This window comes from Macrotis lagotis, chromosome 8 (genome assembly GCF_037893015.1).
Source record: "Macrotis lagotis isolate mMagLag1 chromosome 8, bilby.v1.9.chrom.fasta, whole genome shotgun sequence".
NCBI classification, from domain to species: Eukaryota; Metazoa; Chordata; class Mammalia; order Peramelemorphia; family Peramelidae; genus Macrotis; species Macrotis lagotis.
Genome location: NC_133665.1, coordinates 133,032,831 through 133,057,929, shown reverse-complemented (window position 1 = coordinate 133,057,929; position 25,099 = coordinate 133,032,831). Strand labels below are relative to the sequence as shown.

Below are 25,099 nucleotides of genomic sequence, written 5' to 3'. Positions count from 1 at the left end.
ATTTCATATGCAGAAGATACCAGGGAGAATGAAGTCAAATTTTAAATACAAAAGAAGGAAGGAGTATATGTATAGAATGTGTGAACTCTGTCTTCTTTGGGTTTTTTGGTCTTCCTAGTCCTTTCCTCCTTTTTTTTGGATTTCCTACCAGGTTTGAATTGGCAATGATGAGTCATTCCTTAGCTCAGCTCAGCTGGCTCTTTGCTGGGATTGCTGTCTTGACTCATGTCTGCTGGGCTGAATTAAGCAAGGTCCTTGGCTGTTGTGCCATTGGCTCCAGGGATCTCTTCTACTGACCCCAATTTTAAAGGAACCCTTGAAGACTTTTCTGACCTTTTAAAGCTTGTAAATCCATAACTTGGTTAATTCCCTCATCATATATTCATTCATTTAAGATCAAGAGAGAATACCAAAAATAGGTATGGACCATGTGGTAGCTGAAAAAGAAGAAAAAAAGAGGTCAGATGTCCCTCCCCCTCATCAGGCAGCTCCTTCAAAAACCCTTGGAAGAGAGGAAGAGATCATATTTGCAACACTTTTATATGGAAATTTAGTTCTGGTTTCTCTGACCAACCAAAGAATTCTATGTTGCCACACAGCCTCAGTCTCTCAGTCACTCTCAGCCAGGAAAAGATTCATCAAGTCTCTCCATTTTGGATGAAAGCCAGGCAAGGAATATTGTTGATGCTCTGCATAACTCAACAGGAAGGATGAATCTGAGCATGCTCCAAGGGCTGTGTCCCCAATGACCAGGCTTCTGTTACTAGATTCTGATAGTCAATGGCATATTCTCTATGCAGAGGCCTTCCACCTCCAAAAAGGGAGGCCCCCACTTTCTCCTTTCTTTTTGGCAGTTTAGTTACTTTTCTTGAATGATTCTAAATGATTTCCTAACACAGCTGCATCAATAGCATACTGCTATGTCTATATTCCCATAGTCCCTTCAACGTTAGCCTTTTTTTGGTTTCTTAGTTTGCTGTGTCTGATAATGCTTTTTTAAGAAACAAAATATCTACAAAGATATTTTAAATGGTAATTGGTACATATTTTAATAGCATAGGTACCTTAGAAGTCTTCATCTTTATCTTCATGTTTTTCTTATGGCTTGGGAGAATCATTGCTACATTAAATCCAATGATTATTTCACATATAGAAAGATCATATTGTTATAAAGCATTGTGGTGTTAAAATATTCATTTACATAGTAGGCTATTTTGATGAATGTTTTATGAAATACCTTATCAAAATAATAGTAAATATATTTTAACCACAGCTTTAGCAAATATATAAACTATTTCTCCATAAATATTGTAGCACATCAGGGAATCTCACAGTGCAGATCTTGCAAAGATGACTCAGCCTTTGAAGGAGGGTGTTGACTGTAGCAATCATTAAGCATCCTATGCCAGCTCATATATTAAACATCTTTTTTTTTTCTTTCAGGACTGAGGCAATTCAGTTTCCTCCCTAGCCAGAGGAAAAAAAATAGAAGAACAGGTGAAAAAGGAAAATCTGAAGATTCCCAGAAAGCAATTAGCTTTGGCCAATAAGAAGCCTGAAAGTTACATATGACATTACCCAAATAACCAGTTTCCCTGAGATTTAGTGATACCAGAATAAATAATACTTAAATATAATTTAATCATACTTCAGAAATGCAAGGTCAGTGAAGTAGTCTTCATCAAGATGACAGCCCAGTTTCAGTAGACAAATCCTGGGCTGCACTGAGGATCAGGATGTCTTACTAAATGGTAGAAACATTTTATAAAAGAATACTCATGGATAAATGGTCCTTCATCTTCCAGAATAGGAACTAGAAACAATAGTATATTTAGGTGATAGATTACAAAGTTTTAGTGAAGGGTGCTACCTTCACACAGGTGAACTGTTTGGACTGCTGGGTTGACATTATTCTTTCTCTAAAGAAAACCATCACTAAAATAGTCAGATCCATGGCCATTAGTTGATCATAGAAAGCCAAATTTGAGAAACCCTCTTAAACTTCAAAGGAAACTTAAAAGAAACAATATTCAGAATCCCAGAAGGTAATTTGAACTTTCCAAAATGGTACTCAGTGAGATAAATCAAAGTATTTTATGAGAGAATATTACCTGCTATGTGGTAGCCCATAGCATGGCAAGACATGGTTTATACCTGATGAGCGATTGGGTCCCAGACCTGGTCCTCTGCTTTGAAAGGGTAGAAACTTGAGTTTGTCAGTTCACTCAGAGACAGTCAAGCTCTGAAAATCAATTCAAACTAAATGTATAAACCAAGGTGTCTCTGATTTCTCACAGGGACAACATAGCAGGCAATTGTTTTGGCCAGAACCCTCCCCAGATAGATTTTTCTTTTGGACTATGAAAAAAAGAGACTTTTTGCTTTTTTTTTTCTTACCTGCTTTAATCATTAAGAAACACAGCTTGATTTTTTTTGGCTTCTTTGCTTCATCTCTGTCTTACCTAACCTTAATCACTGACAGGGCATTACCTCAGTCAAACAATGGCCTGGGGAAGACTTTAGCTGGGAAAGGTCAAGATCTCCCTAAGGCATCCACAGGCATCTCTATAATCCTGGTCCATGTCTAGTCACTATGGAGGACAGCTCAGGAGGAAATGAGGCTGGTGACTTTGCACAAACCTCCCTCACTCAAATCCAATTCTCTTGACTGTCTTGGCATCACCTCCCTTGATGTCACAATCTTCTTCAAGAACAAAGGAAAAAACACACCAGGCAGGATTATTTTACCATTCATTTGCACGAAGAATGCTTTCCTGGTAATGACATTCATTCAGGGCAACAAATTACAGATCAGAAATTTACTTAGTGAGTATAGAATTAAAACAGAGAAAATTGAATAATATTCAGGGATATTTTCATTAAACTATAGTAGTTTCAGAAATTGCCTTTTCCCATTTTGAGGACATTAATTGGAGGACCTTCTAGACTGTGATGGTAATGGTGACAAATTCTTTGTCTCTTTTTTAAGACTTTTTTAGACTCTGTGAAGACAACCAGTCTAATTACATAAGAATTTATCATACATTTTCATTTTAGTCTTTCTGTTGAGACATAGAAACTTATAATTCTCTTTAATGAATTTCTGACACCCTAACCTTCTTGAAACTTATACTTGGTTGAATAAGTAACATATTTATAAACCTTCTCAAAGTATATCATTTTTTAAAAACTTGTTCACAAATTATCAGGGTCTATCATATGTAGGGCTTGCTTTCATATGTAGGGCTTGCTTTCCTCATAAACTATGTCAAGAAAAATCATACTATTTTAGTGCTGCTAAATGAGAATATATTATTAAACTGAGATAGTAATACTCTATGACCATTAACACTAGAGCAGAAATGCAGGAAAATTTATTTTTATGCTCATATGTAGATTAGATTGTAACCTGCTAGAAGTTCCAGTAAAATAATGTGGCTAATCTTATTTGTAGAATTCTAATGCACACATAACAATTGATTATTTGGTTTATATTTTTCATTTGACCCAATTAAAATTTAACATTGCACATCAGTGTAAGGACACTAAATGAGTGATTTTAAAATATTTATTACTTGATAAAGCTGAATTCCATTTACTTGTAGAGAAAGAACTTTAAAAAACCCCTCAGCATTATAGACTACATTATAGATGTACTTCTAGTATGGTTCATTGGATATAGTATTAGGAGTTATCTGAAAAGTTTAGATCTTGTTCTCTTTTCGTGCCTCTTACTAGCTGTGTGATCCTATAATGAATTGAGATTTCCAGTGTGTGGACTCCCCCCAGCAAAAAAGATCAGGACTTAGTAGACATTGTTTTTGCCTTGTAACTCCTATCCACATTGCCTGAATTTCTTTATTTAAAGATTTGTCCTGGAACTTCCTGTTTGTATGGGGCAAGACACAATTCTCTGGGGTTTCTCCAATTTCACTCAGTTTACTAATTGTGTAGACAATTATATTTGGTTTTGTAAGGAGCAAGCTTCATAAACGATAGTCATTAAAAGGCGACTCAACTTTACCTTGCATCTTTATCTGGGAAAAGACAGTAGCAAAAATTATTTTCTACCCATTTCAGGGTATTATAAGGTTGATAAAGTTAAGAGGAAAAAAATCTATAAAGCTATGTAAGTTCCTTGGAAATAAGCCTATATGAATAAAAAAGCCTATTGTTAATTGAAAAAGGAGACCTATTTCTTTGTTGTATTTCCATGGGCAGCAGGGCTCTGAGAAGGGAGGCTGGTCCAGCTCGTGAGAAGGACCTGAAGTAAAAGACTTGCCTATTAAACTTTATTGATGACCCCAGGGCAAGTCGGGTGGCCGAGGTAGCTTTCTGGAAACGAGTATAAAGTGACTGGCACGTTGCTCCGGGAGGAGTGTCCGGTTATCCCTGGGCTTTAGGGCCTGTAGCCCTGCAAGGGCCCCCCAGCCCTGGCCATGCGGATCGCGTCCTTGACCTGGACCTTCCCTTTCCCACAGTGACGCCGGTAAAGCTATGTCAACCAGCTGCCCCCAGGCTCCTCCAGGGCCTGGTCATTCACTTTTGGGGCCCACCTGTCGGCCCCCAACACTCCCTGGACTCCAAGAAGTGGATGATGATGAAACCTGGTAAAACCAAGAGGCGCTAAGGCAGCCCGAGCACGTGCAGCCGGGCGCGGCGGGGTGAAGGGCAGCGCCCAGGTCAGCCCTGGCTCCCCTCCTCACCCCGCGGGCCCCTTTGTTCCCACTCGGCCTCTATTCGCACGCAGGTCCGCTTGTGGGGGGCCGCCCCCCTCGTGTCCGCGCGCACAGAGCCGCCCTGTGACGGGGGGCGCGCGGCCCCCGGGCCGGCTGGGGAGCGAGGGCCCCGGGCACGCTCCCGGGCCTGGCGAGGGCGGGCGGCCGCCGCCATGGCACTGCCCGGGCCCGGCCGCGGGGAGGGCGCCGGGGCCGGCGGGAAGAGCAGGGGGCGGGGCCGGCCGAGGCGGGGGGGGGGGGGGCCGCTTCCCCTGCGGACGCAGCTGATTGGGCGGCCGGGCCCGGGCGCTGATTGGCCGCGGGGGCGAGGCGGAGGGGCCGTGCGCAGCGGCGTGTGCGGGGCCATGTGCAGACCGGCGTGTGGCGCAGGCTGGGACCCCGAAAATAAACAGCCGCCGCCGCCGCCGCCGTTCCTCTGCCTCCGCGGGAGCCCGAGCGTCCGACCCCGCTCACGCCGCGGGCCGTCCCCGACGTCTGAGGTAACCGGCCGCCCGGCTGCGGGGAGCGGGCCGGAGGCCGGGCCGGGGCCGGCGGGAGCGGCGCGGGGGGAGGGGAGCCGAGGCGGCGGCGATGGCGGCCGAGCCCTGGCCCGCCGCCGCGCTGCGGCACGGCGCGAGCCCCGCGGCCGCCCGGCCCGGCCCGGCCTCGCGGCGGCGGGCGCCCCCTCGCCCCGCGGCCCGTTGGGCCCCGCGCGCGCGGCCCCGACGCCCGGGGGGAGGGGCAGGGCCGGCGGGCCGCGTGGCGGGGAGCCCGCCGGGAGCCCGCGGGGCCGGGCCATGTGGCGGCCGAGGTGCGGGGGGGAGGGGAGGCGGCGCGGCGCCGGCCATGTGCTCGGGCCGAGGCCCCGCGCGGCCCGGCCGGGCCCGGCTCTGCCCGTCCGCCGCGCCCGGGCCGGGGCCGCGCGGCGCTCTTCGAAGCTGGCAGCCTTTTTATTCCTTAAACTTAGTCCGGGTGCCTTTTAAATGGCGTGGGTTTTGTGAGAAATTCGGAACGCCTTAGCCTGCCTCCACATCCGGTCACGAACCGTTTCAGAATCAGGCGATCCAAAGCCAAGTTTTGAGATTGTATTTTATATAAAATATAGCCGTGTTTCCACACGCTCGCCACATGGTCTGAACTGGAAGGCATTTTTAAAATAAAACAGCTATGTCTGGTCCCCAGGGTCTCGAAAACCGATTTATATTATTGGGAATGAGGCAGCTGGTCGAGTATGTCGGCTTTTTTTCCACAAAGAGGAAGATTGAACAATATAGTATAGACCAGTAAGGAAGCCGGAAAAGCTTAGTTTGGGGTATGACTGTTTCTTTTTATTTACAAGCTCAATTTAATTTAAATTAAAAATCACGATTATCAATACTATCATATACTATTGCCCCCCCTTCCTTTTTTTTGTCTCCCCTTTAATCACTGGCCTTTTGGCCTATGTGATGTAATGGGGGAGGGGTAAGAGGCTGATATCTGCATCACTTCAAACAGTAATTTATGGTCTTATGAGGTCATCCTTTTTTTTTTCTAAGCAGGTTTAAGGCTGGTTCAGTTTAGAATATGTTCCCTGAAAATACAGGAGTATTGAATATATATTCTTCCATGTGAGGTTACTATTTTGCAGTATTTTACATTTTGTAATACTCATACAATTTGCAATAATTCAATCAGCAAGGTATGTAGACTGCCTGTAAAAAGATCGAGTTATAAACAAGAATGATTTTTATTTCAGATTTAAAGTGTGTATGACTTGACGCTTTTATTTAGAAATTGAATGTCCTCTAAATGATATTTGGTATTCTGCAAAGCACCATTGTCACATTTCTCACCAGTGGTAGTGGAATCACTGATTGTTGCCGTTCTATTCTAAGGAATGACATTTCATCCAACTCATCAGGCCTAACTATAGATTCATATTTTAACCCGATTCCTGCAGGTATTTGGCAGTGAACGATTCGGTGGGTCTTTCCCCCTAACTCAAAAAGCAGCTTGCTTTTTTTAAATCAAGGAGTGTGATACTTGTACACTAAAAAAAAAAACAAACTAAAGCCAAATAAAAAAATTCCATCTCATCTAAAGTCTTAGTTACATAATCTTGGAACAATTTTCAAAATTCAGTATACTTGATTACTTATTTAATATATCCATTATGGAGTACAACTGAATTCCATTTTAATTTTAATTCCATATGCATTTTATTATAATATGATTTCACCTGTATCCTAATACTTTAAAGTTATTAAACCTATTAAACCTCTCGATATTGGAATAATACATGTCGTCAAGATTAAACATAATTTAGTCCAGTTTTAAAAACATCTTTCTGGAATGAACTCATTTTTTCAGATGGGAGACAAAGAATGATTGATTGTGCTCTGTATTTGATGTAAATAATTATTAAAGCAATGAGGGCCTATATTATGATAGGATATTTTAAATTCAGATCTTTAAAGCATTTTTAAAATTAGATTTTCTTTAAATCTTTGTACCACTTCAGATTTTTTTATCTTTATATATTTTTTATTTCATTTTTAAAATTAGAAGCTTGGACTAGATTATTGCCAAGGTTATATCAAACTCAGATTATGGGATTCCATCAAAGACACTCATTAAGTAAATACTTTATAACCTGAACATAACTTCTCCTGTCCCCCCTCCCCCACTTAACATCTTCATATTTTCATTTCTACCTTTTGGCAGTTGATATAACTAAAGCTTTAGCATACTTGAACTTGTTCCTCACATCCCAAAGCTGTGGGACCTTGGATAAGACATTTAAACTCTACAGTGTGATTTCTTCACTCTTAAAATATCTTTAGGTCCAGATCCATTTTCTCTCTCTACTCCCATTATTATGTTAATTTGCAGCTGATTTATTTCTGTTGCCATTCTTTTGGACATTTGGGTTATTGCCAATTTTTCTTAATGTGTTGTGGCTAGAATCTAAGGTTCTACAACCTTGGTATATATTATCACTGTTGGTCCTCATTGTGTGACCTCTCAATCTTTCTCCTCTGTTCTGGCTCTTTCCTTTTGCAAGTAAGGAGAGGCACCTCTGTTAACACCGCAGGCAATTCAGTACATATTTCATTTGGGGAAGGTATTGGTTGCATCCTGGTTTTCTGATGAAGTCAGTACTATTTTGTTAAACTATTTCACATGATCAAACCTCTCCTATTAAATATAGAGAACTTAATTTTCATATTATAAAAACTTCCTACCTTATTAATATGTAACTTAATTTACATAAGATAAAAGAAAGGGGTGCCATTCTTTAAGTATGAGCAAACTCCTAAGTCTTAATCAGTAGACAGTATCTTACTTGATAATTCAATGACTGATTACCTTGTCATTGGCTTCTTATCAGTTGCCTTTTGCTTAGGCTCCTTCATCAGAGGCTGGACCAATGAAAGAGAACTTAAAAGACAATTTTGAAAATTTTCAGCAAGTTTGGTAAGATTTGAAGGGGAGATTAAAAGTATTAGGTAAAATGACATTTTATAATACTTGGTTTATATTTCTCTGTAATAATGGAGCTCATAGGTATTCTTGGTCATTCAGAATTGGTCATAAAAAGGAATATGTTCTTAAGGATCTTGAAAAGGGAAAGGAATTAATAAATTGAAAGTTAAACTAATCTGTTACAACATTCAAGGAAATACAATGACATTTGTAAAAATTGGAATAACTATTAATAGTGTTTTGACTTATAGATTGAATGAATCCGGATTTAAAATTATAGTGAGATAGTTGAATCATGGATGAAAAAGAAAAATATTTTTCCTAATTGCCAGTTTTTAATATGAAAAATGTGTTAAAAACAGGTCAAGTTATTTTTGTTGATTCTTAAAGTAAGCACCTGGTAACCTACAATGTTCCATTTTAAAACTGATTTAGGCTACTATGAAATTTGGAATATTTTATAAGTTTTATAGTGACATGTGAAAGAAAACATTTCTTTATAATTTTGTATGTTTGAAGAGAGATCACGGCAGGAATCATGCCTAGCCCCAAGGATAATATGCTGGCATAGGAGACCCAAATAGCTTGTTTTACTAAGTTCATCGGTTTTGGGAAAATTTTAAGATTTTTTAAAAAACTTAACTTTCAAGAAGAAATCATTGTCCTGAAACACAAAGATGTCTCACTTTGAAACAATGTGGCATATAGATAACTTTAAACTGAAAGAAAAAAATGGGTCTCTCCAAAGAATTCTAGACCCATTCTCATGGTGGACAAGCTCACTTAAATATATAAAGCATTAGAGCCTAAGCAGCCTTCATTGACTGTATTCCACTAGAAATTGTATGTTGACCTAACAAAACAAAAGTCATCGAATGGGTAGCTACAGAATTCTGTAGGTATTCTGAAAAATACTTGCCAGTATTTGAGGGACTTTTGCCACAGACTTTAGTACTTGGCAAATATATAATTGCGAATATGCTTGTTGAAAGGAGATTTTCTGGATTTCTTGTTTTCTTTCTTGTTTGAATTTGACATTCAAAGGTAGATTTAGGTTGGATCTGGGCTATTAGCATACTTGTTTAGAATTTGATTTCTAATCATGGTTTTTACAAGCACATTTACCTATATAAAAAGGATATTAGACCTAGGTATGATTTGAAATACAACTGTTATCTCCAAATGGGATAGAAATCACTGGGTGGTTAGAACATAGTATTTTTTAAAGAATTTTAATTAATTTGACCTTAATAAAAAAAAACCATTTCATTGTGCCTTTCCAAAGAAACTGTACATTTGTATGCATCCTAGACAAACAATAGGGGTTGTGAGCTTTTTCTTCCTAAAATCATACAGATTAGTATGTTTTATTAAAAATATAGCAAAATAATTAAATTAAGGAGGGAAAGGGAATAAAAATATTTTATTGGAAATGCTTGAAAGGTAATTTTCTTACTATAAATACAAACTTTGAGCCATAATGATAAATTATGAAAAGGACATTGAAAAAAAATATAGAATCTCCAGTTGAATGGGGCAAATACTAATCATTGTTAGGAATTTTGTTTTCCTTATGGGAATATATACAAAATTTAAAATTTTGAAATTAACTTGGAAAAAGTTTACTGGGCTTCAGTAGTAGATAGCCTAGTAGTCTTGGGGTGGGGTAATAACTAAGCTAGATTTTGTGTTCTTCCTGATAATTTAAATTCTTTTTAAGAATTACTGATGTTTCTTGTTTCACTCTTAATATCTGCATGTGCCCCCCTACTTGGCCAATTATCCCTTGTAAATTGGTTTAAAAATAGCAATTGAGCAAAACCAACGAATCCACCAAGTTTTAATAGTACTACTGGGAATTTTTGTCAAATTAACCTCCATTACAGGCTGGAAGAACTTATATATATAAAGCTAAAACACTGTTTTTCCTTAAGTGCAAGTATTGAGTTTTGTAAACTGGAGTTGATCAAGCTCACTTGTCCCCTTGCCCACCTTGGAACTTTTAGCTTTGTGCTGACTCTGATAGCTCCCCCTATTGGGAAGCTCATAATGTAAAATCCTATTTCCAGCAAAGGTATATATTTAAATATAAAGCCATGCGAATAACTGATCAACTTTTAAAAGTTAAATTGTAGTTAAATTCTACTTTGTAAAGGAGGAGCTCCACTTTAGTATTCAGTATCTGAAAAGTAGCCACCAAGTAGCAGCTCTTTTGGATGATCATATAATTGCCTATAGTGAGTTCCGATTAATCTATAACGGCATTTGGTAGGACTTCAAAGAAATTTTAAGCAGGTAGGTGTTATTTCTGTGAAGTGTAAAGTGGACTTGAACTATTGGTTGTTACAAAGGAAATGAATTACTTTTGACTGATTATGATATTCAGTCGTAGAATGCTTGAGGCTGCTTTGTAATTAAGATCCTTGTGCTTCTTGGCTTTGTATTGGTATTTTTATTCTATAATTGCTTTTCAAAGATTTTGAATTGTGACTTGGCACCAAAGTAAAGTGTTAAACTATAGGAACTAACGTGCAGTTACAGAAACTGGAAGGTGAAGAGAGCAGAACAAAGTAAGTTCTGCTTTAGCATTTCTGCTTGGGATTGGGGAGGGGCACCTTCAAATATAATAGAACAGCATATCCTGTCAGATTTAATACTGTAAAGGATCTTAAATGAATTGTATTTTTGTTTATTATAAGATAGTAACATTATATTGTAAATTGTCTATTTTTAAGCTTTTTTGGAAAACTTGGAAGATATTAACATGCAGTGTTAGCAGGTTTGGATAAAAACTTCAAAAATCTTTTCTTCTGAAAATGATTATTGACAGTAATTAGAGACCATGAAATATGAATGATCAGTAGCTTATTCTTCCATTAGAATGACTTAAGGTCACTAGACCTTCAAAATCCATTCATTGGTACAATTCCAAATTAAATATGAATATTGGTATCGTACACTTAATGGTTGTTATACTGGTAAATGAATTCAGGTTCTCCAAAATTAGGTTGCTTTGTTAAACTAAAAAAGTGGTTGAATTTGGAATATAATTGCAAGGGTTTTATAAATTTGGGCGGGTCTAATAAGACTTTAAATCTGATTGTAAGTTGCTCATGATCTAGTACTTGGGGAACAATAACTTAAGACCTAGAAGCTGTTAAAAGTCTCCAGGCATGCTCCTTTCTTGTATGACTTAAAATATTGTCTTGAGCTTATCCTTGTATTAATAACATAATTATAGGACTAAGGAGATCTTAAGGTCATCTAGTACATCCCTGGTTCTCCAAGAAAAATTCTGTGTTAACAAAGAAAAAAATTATTGGGAATGAACTTGTTCAGGCCTCTTGGAAAACTCACTGCAGTGTTAGATCAGTTGGAAATTTAACTTTGCCTGATTTAAATGTCTTGGCAAACTGTTTGAGTAGTTCAAGGGTATTTCTATAAAAGATTAGTCATAGAAGGAGCTACCTGAACAACTAATGATTTAAGAAATAAGCTTTTAAGGTACAAGCAATCTTCTCCTAAGGCTTTTTCATTGATGATTTAAGAAATGATCTTGGGGCAGCTAGGTGGCTAGTACTAGCCCTGGAGTTAGGAGGACCTGAATTAAGAACCAGCCTCAGACACTTAATAATTAATTACCTTGCTGTGTGACCTTGGACTAGTCACTTAACCCTAATGCCTTGCCAAAAAAGCCCCAAAAAGAAATAAACTCGATGGATTTATGCTGTCACAAAATTTTGGATCCTAGAAATCTAGTCCTAGTCATTTTTCAGATGATGACTAAAAGGCAAATTCGCTTGTGTACGTATTCTAGTGTATGTTTTCATTTTAGTGAGTTTACTGTTAAGGAGAGATAAAAAAAAGTTAGAACTTGGTCAATTTAGTATAGAAAACTACTGTTTTCTGTAGAGTTACAGTAGTTTTTTTTTTTGCTAAGTACAGTTCTTGGGCTAAATGTTGACATAAAAAGTATGGATGTGATGTCAGCACTATATAGGAGCTACATTTAGTACTGAAAAGCCTTTTGTCTTTAATAGTATTTTCATTAAAGTGTTTTTGAAGTTGTTTTGTGTTTTCTAAAGTTTTTAACATACAATAGCACTCAGAATCAGAGCAGCATATTTTATAAAAACACTTTTAAAAATATATGTATATATTTTTTAAATTTAGTTTTTTTAGCTCTTAAGTGATTTGGTGAATGCCATGATACTTAAGACTTTGAATGATTTACGTTAAACACTTCTGTGTTCAGTACAAATGAAGATAGGTGGTCTTTTAAAATTTTCTAATTGGAATTCTAAAGATTGAATTTAAGAACCAGGAGACCAGAGTTCTAGTCACTAGGGTTACTGTCAACTATCAGCTACTATCTATGAGACTTGGTAAGTCACCTAACCTTTGAAGCAGTTGATCATCAGTAAAATAGAGATAGAAAATACTCTTACTAAACAAGAAAGTAAACTAATCACGAAATGGGTTTTTAAAAATATATACAGTAATTATTTTATGAAGCCATACAGTCTTAAGAACTTTTGTATGCTCAGATTGAAAGGAATTAATGTAATGATTCTTTTAATAATAATTTGAAGCTGAGTATTTAACTTTCTGTATCGATTCCACACAAACTTTGTAAGATATTACTACTGTGAGGAAAGTGTCTCACCCCCCCCCCCTTTCCTGGATACTGTTTCCAATGGCATATAATGTTCTAATGGTTGTGTCCTTTAATGTTTAGAAGATCTAAGTGCAGCAATGAGCAGCAACGAGTGTTTCAAGTGTGGACGCTCTGGCCATTGGGCCCGAGAATGCCCTACTGGAGGAGGCCGTGGCCGAGGAATGAGGAGCCGTGGAAGAGGTGGTTTTACCTCTACGAGAGGTATTTTTGTTGGAAAAAATTTTGAAATTTCAAGATAAACAGTTCCCAAGGTTGGTCTAATCTCCCAACTCTCTGTTTTCCATCTGTAACAGGCTTCCAGTTTGTTTCTTCATCTCTTCCAGACATCTGTTACCGTTGTGGTGAGTCTGGTCATCTTGCCAAGGATTGTGATCTTCAGGAGGATGGTAAGTATTTAACACTTTGTTTTTTCCCCTTCTCTTCTCTGCAGAGCGGTAAGCATAAAAAGAAACCCATTTGTAGTGCATTACATAAAATTCACCTTCAGTTGATAAAGGTTTTATAGTCTTGGTCTGCTTCTTTTCCTTATTGTTGAAGCCTGCTATAACTGCGGTAGAGGCGGCCACATTGCCAAGGACTGCAAGGAGCCTAAACGAGAGAGAGAGCAGTGCTGCTACAACTGTGGCAAGCCTGGCCACTTGGCTCGAGACTGCGACCATGCAGATGAGCAGAAGTGCTATTCATGTGGAGAGTTTGGGCACATTCAGAAAGATTGCACCAAAGTGAAATGCTATAGGTAAGAAAAACTACCTAGTATGAGCAGTGTCCTTAAATTATGACTTATGTTCCTGCACCTCAAAGGACTTCATGCACTGTGGGTTTGTTTGTGACCAGGTGAGATGCTGACATTGTCCTAAGAGTCCTCTTGTGGCATGTGAGCTGGACTTTGGGACAAAGCACAATATTCTGCTCATTTTACAAGTAGAGAGGTCATCTAAGATGGTAAATACAAAAATATCTCTGAGATTTTATTTTGATGGGTACCATTTCTTAAGTACTTGATAGATCTTATAGTTTTGTTCTTTAAAATAAGTAGGACACAAGGTTTGCTTGTTTAAGATCATCAGCATCTGGTTTTGATGGTGAGACAAAAGTGAAATGGAATAGTGCTTCGTGAGGCACAGTGTAGCTGCATGCAAACTCTTGTTTTTAAGTCTTTCCCTTTTTTTCACCTCAATTGAAGAGTCATTCTTAATACCTATTGAGAAATTTCTCCATAGCAGCATTTCTCTCTTAAAGTGATAGCTCATAAAATCTGTCTTCCTCTCTTCCTCCCCCCCCCAATATAAATAGTTGTACTACTACTACTTCTCTTTATAGGGATCCCAAAAGTCCTAGTTCAGCATGTACTAAGACTCTTTGGAATACCTTGAATCTATGAGGAGGAGGAGAGGGCAAAGAATTGCTTGATTTAGATCTGGAAGGGACTTTGAATGCCATCAGTTTCAACCCTTTTTTTTTTTACAGGTGTTAATTTAAAGCAGTTTACACAATGTTAATCTTCACAACCCTGCACAGCAAAATGGTATTATTTTACAGATAAAGAAACTGAGACAGAAGTGATGTGACTTGGCACTGGGTCACATATGTTAGTAGTGTCTTGAGATGAAATTTGAACTCAGGTTTCCCTGGCTCCCAGGTCCTCCAGTGCTCAATCCACAGCCCTGCAAGAGAGAAGTGACTTACTTACCTAGCTAGGGTCAAATAAACTAGTGTCTGAAGTAGGATTTGAACATCTTAAGTGATCCTGATTTCAAATCTAGCGTGTCCTGTCTACTACGGTATGTTGCCCTTGATAGTAGTTTCCATTTTGCAATGAAGAAATTGAGGTTCAAAGTTTGATAATTTGTCCAGTTATACAACCAGGAGACATTGGAGTCTTGGTTCAAACTTTCATCTTTGGACTTCTGATTGCACTGATACTTTTGCTATGACTATGTTGTGTCTTCTGTGGATTTAAAGGCAGCTTGTTTCATTGGTTGAATTTTAGGGATTTTTGTTTGATTTTTGCATTTAGTTAATCTTATTTGTAAATAATGGAGAATTAATGTTTTTGAAGTACCTCTTGTATGAGATTAGCAGTGAGTTAAAACCCTACCTTAAATCATGGGGGAAATTTTGCCAATTTAGCCACCTTAGTGTCTTATAATTATGTGAATGTTTTAAGCCATACAATGCTGAGTGTGTGTTCTTTGATAAAGAGATTTCTTTTCCTGATTATTGTTAAATAAATGTTTATTATAGAAATACTATTAAAAATTCAGTTGCTGAATATAAATTTTGTCTTGAGAAGTTGGGTTAATAGGTAGAACTTGATTTCATTTAATTGAAAGTTTCATGTTTTTATAGGTTAATAGTTATAGAAAATTTCTGGTTTTTGGAGAGAAATCTAATAGTGTGTGTTCTTCTTAAGTCATGTGGTAGTGCTTTGATTTCAATCTAAGACCAAAATATTGACTGGAATAATAACAGGCAGTTGAATTATGGCAGAGACTTTATACTGAAGTATTTTGTAAAACCTGAGGTTTGGTGTCCTAATGTGCTCTTCAGGAATTAGTTTTATATGGAGTCTGATTTAACAACTTTGTTAAAGAATAAACAGTGTTGATGATTAGATAATAAATTAGATGAGAGTGAGAAACTATCCTGACAACAAGATAAGGAATAAAAGTAAGGACATATTGAAGTGTGATGTATTTTAGTGGAGTTGGCAGGCATTTCTGAGGTTTTTTTTTTAGGTTTTTTTTGCAAGGCAAATGGGATTAAGTGACTTGCCCAAGGCCACACAGCTAGGTAATTATTAAGTGTCTGAGGTCAAATTTGAACTCGGGTCCTCCTGACTCCAGGGCCAGTGCTCCTCTTATCTACTGCACCATCTAGCCGCCCAAGTTTCTTGAAGGAGGAAGTAGTGAGCTACCTCTCCCTTTTAACTCTCTATACAGGCTTTAAATCACTAAAAAGCCTATTTATCCAGTATTTAATGTAAGTGAAAACTAATTAAGTTTCAGGTTGTAGCACAGTTGTTAGTTCTTGTCTGGCAAGGATTGTGCTGCTGTTTTATTGTCTATGTGATCTTAAACTTCTGATTTTTCTCAGTTCTGACTTGATTCTGAAATGAATATTATCTGTGTAAGTTTGGCTAACAAAAAAGAATCCTTACAGATGTTACCTTGTCATTTTGTGAGATTGTATTAGAAGATAAACTGCTTTCTCTACTTTGTCATATGTGTGTGTGTGTGTGTGTGTGTGTATATATGGTTAGAATTAAATGTCCACAGAAGTATGCCAAAATCTGGATCAGTTGTGTGGATTTGATTTTGATTGCTGTCGGAATTTTGAAAGAGCTAGGTGTCAAAGTTTGAATAGAATAATAGCTCAAATCATTCTCATTTTTACCATTAAGTTTTCTCCTCTTAGTTGCTTGATTAGTGTGATATTTGTCTTGTCTCAAAGAACTAGTAGTGTTGTCTGGGGCACCCACCATCATAGCTTTAATTTTGTGCAATGGCTAATGAATAGGTAGGAATTTCACATTTTCTGAGCACCAATGTGAAAACTCTTTAATTTCTTTTTTTAGGTGTGGTGAAACTGGTCATGTAGCCATCAACTGCAGCAAGACAAGTGAAGTCAACTGTTATCGCTGTGGCGAGTCAGGGCATCTTGCACGGGAATGCACAATTGAGGCTACAGCTTAATTATTTTCCTTTGTCGCCCCTCCTTTTTCTGATTGATGGTTGTATTATTTTCTCTGAATCCTCTTCACTGGCCAAAGGTTGGCAGATAGAGGCTACTCCCAGGCCAGTGAGCTTTACTTGCCGTGTAAAAGGAGGAAAGGGGTGGAAAAATCGACTTTCTGCATTTAACTACAAAAAAATGTTTATGTTTAGTTTGGTAGAGGTGTTATGTATAATGCTTTGTTAAAGAACCCCCTTTCCGCGCCACTGGTGAATAGGGATTAACGAATGGGAAGAGTTGAGTCAGACTAGGAAACCTTTTCTGGGTTTCTTGGATGTGATCCCATGCAGGAGGTAAACAGATTCTGGAAGTGTCTTTGAACTTCCATAAGTAACTTTAATTGTAGTATAATGATGGCCTTGGATTGTCTGACCTCAGTAGCTGTTAAATAACATCGAGTAACATCTGTATCAGGCCCTACATAGAGCATCTAGTCGAGTGGGAGTAAAAAGATGTAATATGCCTGTTAATGGCCATGAGAGAGAGAGAAATCAGGATTAAAAACCTAAAACAGTAACAACTCCGTCGCAATGTGAATGCTGGAGATACAGATGGTGAAGGCAAGGTTTGGAATAAATTTTTCAAAAACTAAATCTAAAACCCAGAGTAAACATCAATGCTCAGAGCAAGCATAATTTGGAGCTATTCAGGAGTTGCAGAGAAATGCATTTTCACAGAAATCAAGATGTTATTTTTGTATACTATATCACTTAGACAACTGTTGAGTTTCATTTGCTGTAATCAGTTTTTAAAAGTCAGATGGTAAAAGCAACTGAAGTCCTAGAACATAGAAATGTAATTTTAAACTATCAATAAAGCTGGAGGAGGAAGGGGAGTTTGACTAAAGTTCCTTTTGTTTATTTCAAATTTTCATTAATGTACATAGTGCAAAATGCCATATTAAAGAGGGGAATGTGGAGGATTGAAAAGCTGACAGTTTGGACTTTTCTTTTTGTATTCAATCATGTCTTCGGATGGTTAAAGTTAGTAATTAAAACATGGAAAGGGTTGGGGTTAAAATTGTGTCAGATTATTTTGCAAAAGAATTAGAGAATATTTAAAGTATTGGTTCTTATCACCCATTTACATATTCATAACAGCAGTTTTTTTAGGTTTTACATAATTCTAAGTGATTTCAACACAGTTGTTTCAATTAGTCATGTATTATTGACCTATATGTAGATCTGAATTATTGTACCTACATGATATTAGAGCTGGAAAAAAACCTTTAGGAAGTCTGTTAGTGACTTTTCCCTGAGATCAGCCCACTGAAGGTATAGGAGTAGAGCTTCAAACAAGCCCAGGTCTCCTAGTATTCCTATGATCCTCCGCTACCAACACTGCAGCTGCACTCTGGATATAGTTAGGGGTTCGTTTGGGGAGTTTTTTATTTCTTCTGTAGGTCAGTACAAATACTTAAGTGCCTACTGGTAGAACATGACACTGTGCTTAGCCACTTGGATACCAAGACAAAAGGGAAAACTCAACCCCAAGAAAGTTAATCTACCTTTGCGTTCTTATTGGGGGAGGTGGGGTGGTTTAAGTATCTTCCTATTAATCACTTCATGGAAATTTTGACAAGTTATCACTAAAGTTGAGATCTTCAGCTTAACGGTCCATAGTGTTATGGGTCTGCCAGCTTTGTTGAGTTTCAATGAGACTTAAGGCCACCATGACTTGGCCAAAATGAAAGGAAAACATTTCCTGGTGTGTTGAATGGTTGATAAAGTAAAAACTACTGCAGGTTAGACAACTTAGGGTTATTAATGCTAATAAAAACAATTATGACTTAAATCTTTTACACCTGTTTGAAGAAATGCAAAAGTTTAATGAACATTCAAGGCAGTTCTGATGATAAAGAAGATTGTTTCCCAATCTTGTAGAATCACTGGATATTGCTTACCAACAGAACACAAAACACTTGAATGAAATGCAAGGTGATAATTGTGACCACGATAAGCAATGTTAACTTTTATTCAGAAATATATTAGCACAAGCCTTTTTTCTGTATAAGCCTTTTTTTTTTTTTTAGTGTAAAACAGCCTCCTATGCATCGGCTTTTAAAGCCCAGCTTTGACTTGTGAGGATCCTGAGGCAATATTGCTTTATAAATAGACTAGAAAGGCACATGCCAAGACTGGGAGCAGGTCTTGTAAACTGGATGTTGGAAAGGCAAAAAGGGAATTTCAATTGGTTTTAGAAGAGCTGTTGCATTCATCTTTACATGGGTGAGCTTTTTGTGTATGGAGAATTTTTTGAAGCTGGCATGAAAAATAACCTGTTCTTACCAGAGCATGAAGTGTTACCTTCAATTATACATTCCATTTTTGCTTTAAATTTACCTTGCTTTCATGTAGCCTGAACATATTAAACATGGAAATGTTCCTTTTGGAAAGAACCTAATTGAGGGTGCTGATGCACTGTTTGTGTATGGATTGGTGTGTGTGTGTGTAACATTTTCTTGTGAAACAGTTTTAATCTACAGTGCCTAAGTAATTGGATGTTTTGAAAGAGCAGTGTGGAATGATGCCATGGAAGGCACTATCCAGCCTGTTTAGGAACTGCTGTTGAATTTAAAATTTTTGTTGATGTATGTATGAGTGGTGTTTTATAAATGTGGTCTGTGTTGGGGAGAGTTGACTTTTCCTTTTGGATCAGCAGGGTTATCTACCTGGAAATTGATTCCTCCCACCGGAGGAGAGACATGAACACAAGAAAGCTAATTCTTTACATTTCACTTTTAAGACATGTTTGAAGGAGGTTTCAGAAGCACTTTAATGTACCTTTTTTGTTCTTCCTAAACTTTTAGTATACTTGTTAGGGAAGATATTAAATGTTATTTTTTTCTACTCCCCCCCCTTCATCTCCTTTATTTTTCCTTACTTTGGATTATTAAAAATAAAATCAGACCCTAGTTGGGTTGTTTAGGGAACCAGAGCTAGGAGTATAAACCCCCAGATATCCCATGTTTTCATTACTCTTTCCTAGTTTTTTTAAAAAATTCAATGTTTCTCTTCATATTACTGATTTAATCATTTTTAACACTGCCCTGCCATATCCCAGTAACCTTTACTTGTTTAATTGAAGCTAAGTGGCTACTCAATGTAGTGCCTGAAGAGAAACCCTTAAAAATATTCATAATTAACTGAAAACTTTATTCAAGTTTAATCTTGTCACATCAATGCCTTAATGCAAGTGGCCCACATGATCCTGGAAAACACTTTGTATGGGCTTGCTTGAAGTGTGTGGAGCAGTATTGTTCCCAATAACTTAGCAAGTTTATATTCTATTTTTGAGGAAGAGATTCAACTTTAAGTGTATGTTTAGTGCTATTGAACAAAGAATTTGAGGGGTAAAGAGTTTAATAGAGACATTCAGTGTGGTAAGTTATTTTTCCCATTTGTCCAGCAGGTCTTGGGGGAAGACCCAGTTTAGTCATGCCCAATACCTTCCGAATGCTGAAAAGGAAGTAGTAGTAGTAGTAGTAGTAGTAGTAGTAGTAGTAGTAGTAGTAGTAGTAGTAGTAGAGTCTGTCATGGTTAGGATAATTAACTGACATCATGATACAGTTTTGTGTTTTCTGGCACTTGGGAATTGTTTTCCTGGTAGTGAGTTGGCTTAGGTTGGGCCCTCTATTTTCTTAGAAGTGGAGGCATGAATACAGGAGACTTGCCTTGGGGTTGGGGGTTACTGATGGTATAATCCAACAGTTGCTCTTTCAAGTTGGGTTGTGGAAAAAGGTCGAACTCTGACCATGATTTTTACCTATTGAGTATTACTTTCAACCCAGGTATGCCCACCAAGGAAGCTACATTGTGTTAACATTTTGCTATGAAGTGCCATTCATCTACCATGATGCCAGCATTTTTTTCTTAAATAAAATTTTAATAATAAAATGACCTGTTAATTTAATCAGTCTGTGTATTCTTGTTTTGAGTTTTTTTTTAAATTGAAAAGGTTCCCCCTTTCTCTTCCTCTGTATTAGGTGGTAGGTCAAGAGCTTCAGTCCCGTCCCAAAGAATTAATGTGACCTTCAGCAACGAAAGGCTTCGGTGATGGAATTAACTTACTGACTGACGCATTGGTTACAACTAAGGCAAATAATGCACCAAGGACTCATGATAGGTTTGTGCTTTCAGGAATCCAACTCAGCATTAAAAAAATGACTTGTTCTCTGGATCAACAGAGTACTTCAATTTGGAATTTTTCAAAACATATTCAATTTAAAGTTTAAGTAATAGGGGTTTGGATCAGTTAATTTTTTGGAAATTTGCTTGGGGGAATCCCTTAATTACAGGTGTGCTGGCAATCATTTACAATATTACAAACATGTTACAAAAGGCATTTTGATTTGAAACTTAATGGGATGCCAAAAGAACTCTTTAATTCACATTTGTATCTCCCTCTTCTCCCTGTTTGGGGGAGGTATGGAGTATATCTACTCCTTTGATTTCCCAGCTGCTTGTAACTATCCCCTAAACCATCTACTTTTATTAATTTACTGGGCTGGTTCTATCTGGTAGAGTTCCCTTAAGCTGAGTGGTTTGAAAATTGCCCATGCCTGTTATTGTTTAGGCTACCCTAGCAGTTTTTCACATTACTTTGAGAATGAGACTGCTCTGAACATGCATCATTCTAAGATGAAATTTAAAAAAGTGGTATACTTTGTTTTCAGAAAACTAAATTATCCAAAGACATTGAGAAGTCCAAAGACAAGATTAATAGGTTTTAAAAATGTGGAGTAACTTATAAAGGCAAATGTTAAGCTTTCTGATTGTGAAAGTTCATGTATAGAAATCAAATTTAAACTTAGAATTGGAAATTTTTAACACTCAATATCTTGAGTGTTTTGGGCATATACTGAAGTGCCCTTATATAGACCAAAGCCTGACAAGAGGCAGTTAAGTTTCATATGAACATTGAATTCCAAAAACCTCTTTCAAAAGTATTTCTCTTCCCATCCACGTATAAAAATAGTCTTGGTAAAATGGAAAATCCTGTTCAGACTTTTACAATACAAAGAAATGGTCTATTAATATGTTGGTTTAAAAGTATGATTGAAAAAGTACTGCTGCACCGCTATAAAGTTTTAGAAAATTTTATTTTTAGAATATTTAAATGCTATGAGGATCATGTAAACTTTGTGTTAACTTGGATTAAATAGGTTATATTCACTTCCTAGTCTAGATAGATCAGGCCATTCCCATTTTGTTGCTACAGGACATTTCTTGGAAAGGTGGTTGTAATATCCTAATTTCCCAAGGAGAGTCAGTATTATAATTAAGTAATGACTTCCTGAAGAACTTGGCAGCAAATAGAGATAACCATATATCCTTAAAACGAACCTACAGTCATACTCATCTGCTCTAACCTTGTAACTGCTACATTCTGGGAAAAAAAAGATTTAGAAGACAATTTTAAGATTTTGTAAAACACAGATAATAATGCTCCAGTGCCTAAAAATGGAAATAAACATGGTTCACATTGATTATCCAGGGAACCTAAATAGAAATTTAAGTATGCATCAGTACTTCAATTGCTATTGCTAACCTTAATATGTTAGTGCTAATAAATGATTAATATTAACCTTTTTCCTAGCTTTGGAAATTGGAAGTCCTTTTGAAAGTTATTTGCATGACTCTGGAAATTTAAGTGATGCTTTTCACTCTGTGGGTGGCCTTTTTATAGAATCATTGGAAATCACTTCATTGAGTAAAGTTCATTTCAAATTGATTGTTAAATATTTGTTGATAATATTCCATAATTATTTTAGAGGGCTGATTCAGAACTTTGTTAGCCAAAATCAAAATCAGTGCCATCAGTAAAGGAGGTGATCTTATCTTACATGTTCTCATACTATTCTACAACTGTCTCTCAATTTTTAGAGGAAGTCTGTAGAAAAATATTTTGGTGTAAACAATTTTGTATTCTGTAAAGATGTTGCTCTTTTTCCTGTCCCCTTTCTGCCCCAACTTAATCCATCCTAAAACTTGTCCAAACTGATTAATTACTTGAATGGGAAATAATCCCAGAATGGTTCACTGATTTATTTGCTGAGCATGCTATCATTGATTTGCATTCTGTTCCTTTATATATTTACAAGTGAGAAAACTAGGTAATTTAAGATTGAATTTTGTCAAATTCTTGGAGATAAGCAAATTAGTTGATTTTTAAGAAAGTTGTTTCAGGTCTACAAACAAAAGGAGATAACCAAATATTTCCTGCAATTATGACCTGTTCATTTTAAAGGAATTTTAAAAAGAATTGGATCGTGAACTTCAGTATGCCTGGGACAAAGAGCAAACACATATCTCAGAACTTCACTCTTGTAGTAATTCATGTGTTGGGATTGTTGACTTGAGATCATTCCAGAGAGCTGAAAGCATGTGTATTTATTATGCCAGGGCCCTGTTAAGTATGGTGAAAGTGTTCAGTGTATTTTTTTGCTTTTTGTTCTTTTCAACACCTAACAAACTTGGGCCCCTGAAAGAAACATTATTTGAATATTACATTAGATGGGACTTATTTGTCTCAATAATTAGCAACTTAATTGAAATAAAAATTTTTTGGTTAAAGTTTCCAGAGCAAAAGGACTCCTTCCCCACTCTCCCACCCCTACCCTGAAAAAGAAAATCTTTGTGATGATGCTTCCAGTATTCTTAATTGAGAAAATAATTCTGACACTAGGAATACCTCATTGAGTCTATGAACTTTGATGATGTACTTGAGCGATTCAAATTTTAACCTATTAATACTTTGTCATCTTGTGTCCATGCCTTTCAGTCCTCCACAAGAGGTCCACCTATATTCTGGAGATTTTGGACAGATGTTGATTGTTCTTATGACTGACCAATTTTTTTTCCTGGTCATCTGTGTATGTACAATGTGTCCTTGGCCACATACTGCAGCCTGTTCAGGAAAGGCCACCAAGCATTTCTCCTGCCCTTTGAGTGACCAGTATTTGATTCCTCAGGGATTGTGCTATTACATCCAATTAATTTCACTAGAAGAAAGAATATTCATGTTGTTTTTTTTTTTTAAGGGCCAACAAGTAAGTGCCTCTTTGTCTTCAGTTCTGAGCCTATCTCATTGTCCATCTACAGTTTTGTCAGCAGAGCAAGCTTTGGGCCATCCATCTAATTACATGTCAGAGATAAATGTCTTCTACATAGTTTGTCTGGCATGGGAAGTTCGACCAAATCTGAGGGTAAAACTCATTGAGCAAAATGCAGATGTTATCTGCAAACCACATTACTTGTTGAGGGATTGGCAGAATTGATAATTTCCCTGTTTTATTCCTAACTGGGTGATAATCAGAAGAGCAAAAAAATTATCCTTAGAAACAATCTTGTTTGATCTTAGCAGATATCATGTTGGATATTTTGGTAGAAGCTCTAAGATGGCAGTTCTACCCAATAAATGCCTCTGTCTTTGCCACCTCAGTGATTGTATGACAGCATGGCTTATGATGTTTTTTTCATCAAGAGTACTTGGATGTGGGCACAGATTTTCTCAAAAGATTTTTTAGAGACAAGAAAGGCCTATGTATCAGTATCTTTGTCCCCTAATTGTTCAAGTTGCCTTCCTTCAGCACAGACATCCTCTGTGTAAATTGACTTATTAGATATCTACCTTTCGAATGTCATCCCTTAAATGTGAATGGGATGGTTCAGCTTAGTCAAACTTTATATAAGCCAATTTTTCCTCTGCTGCCTCTCCCTGGTCATGAGATGATCCTCTTCACCACCCTTCAACATAAGATTTTGTAGATGGGTTTGTACTTAAAAACTGATGGTGGCCCTTGGAAAGGAGGGACAGGTATTTGCTGAGTTGAGGCAGTTTCTAAATTAAGCAACTGTAAGTTGCTTGTTCTATTTCTATAGAACATGGTGCTGGTTTATGTTGCTATATATTCTTTTATTACCTATTTTCCAGCATCATTAGCTTATTTAGATTGGGTTATAGTTCTTTTATTTGTGTAAGTATCTTCATTTTTCTAATTTGCTACATTTTTTGATAATTTTTTATAGCTTCTAATAGTTTTGCATTGAAATCAAGTATACATTTGTTTACTTTGGAGTGTCTTCATATAATTTCTCTACCATCTCTTAAACAAATGTTTTTGTATACATTGCTTTTTCCTCATTTGTCATGAATTCTGCCAAGTGAGATGACCAAATATCCAAGAAAATCATTTCTTGTTTTGGGATGCCTTACAAAACTTTTCTGCAATTTTTTTATAATCTTCTAGTTTTAGCTCCTAGCTTTATTTATAGCAAGAAAGTCATTATTGATGTAATCTTCAGTTTTTCACAATGTGTTGATTCGGTAATTGGACCAATGACCCACTTTTAAGAATCTCAACAGTAAAATAAATGTTTTATTAGATAGTCTTTGCGATTTCCTTTCCTACCACTCTTGTCCATGCCAGTGAAGGAGCATTAGTGTTCACATTTGAACTCAGATTTCCCTCAGGTTGTTGTGAGGCATCACAGGAGGA

At 37.3% G+C, this 25,099-nt stretch overlaps 1 protein-coding gene and 1 long non-coding RNA gene across 9 annotated transcripts; one reads left to right on the top strand and one right to left on the bottom strand.

Moving 5' to 3' along the window:
- Positions 1–24: 24 nt before the first annotated feature.
- LOC141496168 (uncharacterized) lies at positions 25–3,080 on the bottom strand. The gene is made up of 3 exons (XR_012470963.1): positions 2,398–3,080; positions 1,065–1,467; positions 25–437 (listed from the first exon to the last, which is right to left on the bottom strand). It is a non-coding gene; the product is annotated as an uncharacterized LOC141496168 (long non-coding RNA).
- Positions 3,081–4,594: 1,514 nt separating this feature from the next.
- On the top strand, positions 4,595–24,864 carry CNBP (CCHC-type zinc finger nucleic acid binding protein). 8 transcript variants are annotated; one of them, XM_074198403.1, is made up of 6 exons: positions 5,044–5,218; positions 5,901–6,030; positions 12,925–13,065; positions 13,158–13,250; positions 13,399–13,600; positions 16,442–17,432. In XM_074198403.1, exons 3-6 carry the CDS (start codon positions 12,942–12,944, stop codon positions 16,557–16,559), a joined length of 537 nt encoding a protein of 178 aa, XP_074054504.1. In that variant the 5' UTR covers positions 5,044–5,218; positions 5,901–6,030; positions 12,925–12,941; the 3' UTR covers positions 16,560–17,432. The 8 variants fall into 8 exon arrangements, with proteins under 8 accessions (XP_074054505.1, XP_074054504.1, XP_074054502.1 ...); XM_074198404.1 differs by lacking the exons at positions 5,044–5,218; positions 5,901–6,030 and adding an exon at positions 4,595–4,682; XM_074198401.1 differs by lacking the exon at positions 5,901–6,030 and having other exon boundaries at positions 5,046–5,218.
- Positions 24,865–25,099: the final 235 nt, after the last annotated feature.

Bases quoted from the DNA above. Each gene is read 5' to 3' on its own strand.
- CNBP (XM_074198404.1), top strand. From the start codon at position 12,942: ATGAGCAGCAACGAGTGTTTCAAGTGTGGACGCTCTGGCCATTGGGCC. The intron at 13,251-13,398 runs GTAAGTATTTAA...TCCTTATTGTTG, and splicing joins TTGTGATCTTCAGGAGGATG to AAGCCTGCTATAACTGCGGT. The intron at 13,601-16,441 runs GTAAGAAAAACT...TTCTTTTTTTAG, and splicing joins ACCAAAGTGAAATGCTATAG to GTGTGGTGAAACTGGTCATG.